Consider the following 6000-nt stretch of genomic DNA (forward strand, 5'->3'; position numbering starts at 1 on the left):
CGAGCTGCCAGTGAGTTTCGTCATGTGGCACGGCACGATATTAATTAAAGCATAACGTTAAACAACCGGCGTAAACAGCAGAATGTTATGTTCGGCACGAAATCGGGGTAATTCGCGATTGATTTGATTACTTCGATCGCCATTAATTATTTTAGTAGGGCAATACAATTATTATGTTGATAATACTCCTTTGAAAAGAATTAATGAGCAATAACTAACAATTGCAAGAAGAATTAAACAGTCGAGAGTTATTAGGCAGTATGATTAAAAACGTTATTGGGATAACATATATGTACATATAACTGTTCTCCATATTTAATAGACAAATCTGACAGATCTTATTTGAAATTAAGCACGTCTAAATATGCCATAATTTAATATATAAAAAGAACATCAGAATATAATTATTATTGTTACTATATTGAGAAAACCAATTTTTAATAAATATTTGTTTGAATAGTACTAAATATTTACTGAATGTAAACATATACATATTTATTTGATACAAGAACTGTTAATTTCATTCAAGTATAATTTTTTTATTAAGTAAATATTTATTTAATGTAAGTGAATGTTTAATTAGTACTATTGAAAAAATATTTATTAAAATTTAATACATTTTTTCAGTGTACGCAAAAATATCCTTTGCTAAAACGTCTTCAATAATTGACTTAATGGAAAATAATTCAGATAAAGTCTGTGAAATTATTAAATTTAAATTTTGTGATGAAGCTGAAAAGCAGTTTAGTTTTACTTAACTTCATTAAAGCCTTTTGTTGAATTATTTGACGATTCTACTGTGTATGGGACTGATGTTTTACTGCAGAAGTAAACGAGATTCTCGCGGAAGACCATCTACCATACATGTATTATTTCACGGCGAAGCCGGATTAAATAAAATATTATCCAGGGAAAAATTAAACGCGTGTCCGCTGATGTTGAAGCACGACGGGAGATAAGCAGCAATCCGTGGGGTAAAAAAGTAGGAGTTACATATCCGCAGCACACAATACTGTTGCGAATCTGTCAGATAATCCCGATGGAAAAAAAAGTCACGCCGCACATTTCCATTCAAAGTCGGATTATTCTGAAAACCTAGTACATGGAAACACACATGGCAATTAAAAGCCTCGTCGACTTCTCCATGTAACAAAATTGATAAAAGCAAAATAATGATAATGGTAAAAAGTATAGTAAGTAACTGGCGACTTTCACATACTCGGTTACTTTATTTAATTTAATGCACGAATTATATACAATCGAACTTTTAAACAATAAATTTGTCGATTTGGAGTTGAAAAAATAAAGCTAAATGTCATTTTAAAATGTAAATTTTTTAATTTGTTTTAGAAAAATATACTTTTTTTATATTTATAAAAAATTTATTTTTTATCTTATTTATTTTAAATTATGATATTGTTTTTTAATGTGACTGATAGCTCGATTTGCAGAAAATAGTCATAAAAGCAGCTTGTGCGATTTTTTAAATCCGAGTTACATACGAATTTATTTAATTCTTTTTAATTCTGTGTGATGCATCTGCTATTTTAGATATCTAAATTCAATAATGATACTTGACTGTAAAATGGACACAACCCATAAATAAATGAAGACGCGAAACATGCTAGATGAGCCTGTTCGGGTTTTTAGGCTAATTAAATGAAACTGCGCGAAGCAGTAATGATCCAAGCATGGCCTGACAAAAGCCCAGTACGATAATTCATTTTACGTATTGGCTGGTGCTAATTGTAAACCCGAGTTTCTCACACGTGGCGCGAGTTAATTATTGAATGCATGGATATACCACAACGTTGTTTCGCGGTTAGATATCTTTACTATTTTGTAGGTATATCAAGTATTACGTTAAATACGTATCTTGACAAAAATGGAAGTAATAAATGTCAAAAAAGCAAATTTATCATTTAATGCATATTAGTATCGGATCATCGCAATTATAAAAAAACCTAAGTAAAAAACTCTTCATAAAAAAGAAGCAAAAATTTTGTAGTACCTTTGCGTCACAAAATTGCCCTTAAAAGTATAGATTATGTTATGATAGCGAAGTATAATAAAAACTTCATTTTACGATGTAGATTTTTAATGCATCGAAGACATATCTCAAATTAGACGACTCGTGTCGTTTTTCCGAGCACCAAAGATATCATGGTCGAATTCGTCGAAAGTTTCATTCCACGCTGGAAGCTACACCGGCTCGTCACAGCAAAGTTATTCGCGCAAGATTCCAGCTTCTACGCGGAATTTAATCTCATTGAAAACCCTCGCTCGGCACGAAACGAGCGAATGAAACGCCGGCGTTGAGAAATCTGGTCGGGCCACGTGGCGCACCAGAAAGATATCACCAAAAATCGCTTCCAGCTTCGCGGACTCCTACGCCGGAAATTAAAGATTCAACGAGCCGAAGGTAATTTTGGGGACGAGGAACAAGGACTGCGCGTAGCGGATGGGTAGCGGGAGAGGATTGAAAATGGAAATCGATGCTGGATTCTGTCTGGAAAGAGGTACACGATAAAGGGAGAGGGGTTACATTCGACGTCGTTAAGTCGTATTCGAGAGAAAACTTGAATTCTGGTAGGACAACTATTGATAGTAAAACGAAAAATCCGCTTGCTTTCGGGAAGATTATACTTTGAGGAAGAATTTATTCCGGTCGTTATAAACGATCTATCGTCGCTTCACGAATTCTTTGATCAAAATAAATGCGTTTTCTTAAATGAAAATTTCATAAGTTCTAATCGATTCATTTTTTTCACGATGTTATAACGTTTTAATATTAGTGTACACTAATATAATATTTAGTTAATCATAAATATAATAAGGCTATTGGAAAAGATAATTTCTACTTATAATCTTTTCTTTGGCTTAATAGTACATAATTTTTTTGTTTATTGCTTTTGAAATAAAGTTATATAAAACAAGATTAAAAATAATTAAAAACTCGAAAATAAAAGAAAAGATACAAGCTCGTTATGCAAAACAATGAACAAAATGTAAGATCATTGGCCAAATGAACGAGCAAAGTTCAAAATGTTTGACAAGATGGCTTATTCATAAAAATTCAAAACGAGTAATAATCGCAAACAAATATAGTAATTGCTAGATGTTTATATCCACGGAGTTTTCTTCACTTAAATAAATAAAAAGTTAAAACATTAAAAATATATCAAAATGTAATTAAATAATAATAGGACGAACGTAATTAAACCTAATAGGGATCGACTATGATAACAATTGTTATGCAATAAAATTTAACAAAAAGTCATCTAAAGGATCATATTTAAAGCTAAACGCACATATATCGAGAATTAGAAAATACAAAAATATATAAAAGTATCAACGAACACATCTTTGTACGTCATTGTGTTAAGAAATAAAGATGAAAAATTGTTTTGCAAATTTTAAATAATAAATTCTTTGTTCTCAAGTGAGAATATGTTCAGTTAGTAAAGTAAAAGAACCGAAATAGTTGACAAAAAGAACTTTTTTTTAATAATAATCTAAGGTAAATAAGAGTCGAAATGCAGTTCGCACGTTACTCCAAATTAAACGTTTAATTAAAATTCATGGGTACAAATTGATACCATGAAAGGTGAACATTCTGCTCAGCTTCGAGCTATCCTCAGCGAATGAATATAGAGAAAAAGATTGAATGGGGTGCGAAATATCCTGTGATTATTATTTGTTTGTTTGCAATTATTATTCGTTTTGCATTTTTATGAATAAAAATCACTTTATTGTTAATAATTTTGCTCATATATTTGCCTATCGCGCGCAAGCTCACATTCTGTTTATTAAAAACTCAAAATAATATATCTGTAAATTCAAACAAGAATCAACTCAAAATGACGCTGGAACATTAAAAAATCAGACAAGAATGTTTTCTTATAGTATGATTATTATTTGATCAATTATAATAGATGTAAAAGATTTGATAATTAATCTAATATCACATTAAGTTCACGTTGAAATAAAAAAGCTGCCTTTGTGCAAAAATGTGAATTGTATGTGTGAATTGAACTGAATTTGAAAATGCGCTAATCAACATGTTCGATTTACAGGAGGAGTGCGCATCGATGATGCAAGATCTCAGCGACAAGATCAACAATAAGCATCACGAGGTACGCACGCATCCGCTACTCTCGATCTTCAAAATGGCCGAGGTTGAGGTGAAGATGCCGTACAGCAACGAAGCGGCGATTTCCAGGTCGTCGTCGGTGCTCCTTGTTGTTCTGTTTGCAATCAGCTTCTTTGGGTCAACTTGCTCCTTTGGTTCGTGACAGGGACATCAAGATATCACTAAGAATCTGTATCGAGTGTCCTCCTTGTGGAGGATCGCCACATGTCGCGTTCATGTGGTAGCGGCGGTTCCGACAATAGGCGGTTCCACCCTGATGAGAGAGAACTCGTGGCCTTGAAGGGCGCAGATCCACGAAGGGAAGAAACCCCGCCTAGCCCTCGATCGCCGTGCGGATCAACAGATCGCAGGGATCGATCGGCGGATCCGCACAGAGATCCCCACACATTCCCGCCGATCGCGGATCGCTCACCGCGCCATTGAAGATATTATTAAATATATATTGATATTTAATGGTATTTTTGTTACATACTACATCTCGACAGGGCGTCCTCGAACCTTAGTCTTAATTCTTTGACTATCATATAATTCCGGATCTTGGAAGCATGCAATGGTTACGTAATTAACATTAAATCAATACTGTATAATAAACAAAATTATTTTTCACAGACAAAATTCTAAAGAATGCGCTATTATTTTTGCACATTATTATATGTCTTCTATGTATACATATTTTTTTTTGTTTTAACATTTTATTTTATCATTTACTTTTTACAGAAATTACAAAAGTTATTAAGGCACCAATAAAAATTGTGACATGTGTTTAAACTGCATTAAAACTATCTATTTTGAGATTATTCAGATTTTATTTTTCAAACACACATACACATACATACATATTGGAGAAAATAGCGAATTTACATATTCTTTTACACACAAAATATTCATTGCATGTTCAACAATTTGAAAGCATTTACTGTAGATGCTAATGTATGCCACGAACGCGACAAGTATACCTGACTGAAGATCCTGCGTTATACTATAATAATACTGTAACAACACCTACAAAATAGTGCTATTGCGCTACGCGGTACTTGAAGGATTAATGACAGATGATCGATGATGCCCTGGACGATCGACGCCGCTTTGAGGTCGGTTTGATGAGTTTTGGAAACGAGATTGACACGGAATACATTTGTCAAATGCGCGAAATCAAGTAGAAATCATCGGACAATTGTGTTTTCATTTTTCACGATAATTCCGCCGTCAAAAGTGTTTTGCGATGAGACTATTGCGCGATCGACATGCAACCGACGTAACTTGGACATGAGTTGCATTGCGAGTTAATCATTAACAATTGTACGCGGTACTAATGATGTTTGATTACAAGATGATTTACGGGCGAGTGATTGATAGAGAATAATATTAATGACATGTAAAACCTGAGAAATGTTAAATAATGAGAAAAATCAAGATTTTTGCGTTCTGTAATGAGATTAAATATATACATATATAAATTATATATATATTCTATATATAATGTATATATACAGGGTGTTTCCAAATTAAATGGCAAAACTTCGGGAGCGTGTAGAGGAGTAAAAAACTAAGAAAAAAAGTCCTATAGACATATGCAATCAGCATATTCACTATTAGAATACGTACGCGGCATATTGCAAAAGACAAAATTCATCTACTGTTAAAGGCTTTCAAAGAGCGACTGACAAATTCATAACAGAAAGTGGAAAATGTAATCAAATATGTCGGTGCTAGATATGGCAAGAAATGTAAACATTTTTTTTCGATTTCTCTGAAACGGAGCAAAAACGAGCATATGTCTATAGGACTTTTTTTCTTAGTTTTTTACTCCTCTACACGCTCCCGAAGTTTTGCGATTTAATTTGGAA

The 6000-nt window shown here is 33.0% G+C and overlaps 1 protein-coding gene across 1 annotated transcript in view; it reads left to right on the forward strand.

Annotated features, from left to right (window-relative positions):
* LOC108727158 (uncharacterized) overlaps positions 1-4295 on the forward strand; it is a 41568-nt gene extending 37273 nt beyond the window's left edge. Inside the window, exon 10 of the mRNA XM_018455141.1 lies at positions 4077-4295. Within this exon, the coding sequence (XP_018310643.1) occupies positions 4077-4295 (219 nt within the window). The remainder of the gene's footprint in view (positions 1-4076) is intronic.
* The last annotated feature ends 1705 nt before the right edge of the window (positions 4296-6000 follow it).

Source organism: Mycetomoellerius zeteki, unplaced genomic scaffold (assembly GCF_001594055.1).
Source record: "Mycetomoellerius zeteki isolate Tzet28-1 unplaced genomic scaffold, Tzet1.0 scaffold471, whole genome shotgun sequence".
In the NCBI taxonomy this organism is placed as follows: domain Eukaryota; kingdom Metazoa; phylum Arthropoda; class Insecta; order Hymenoptera; family Formicidae; genus Mycetomoellerius; species Mycetomoellerius zeteki.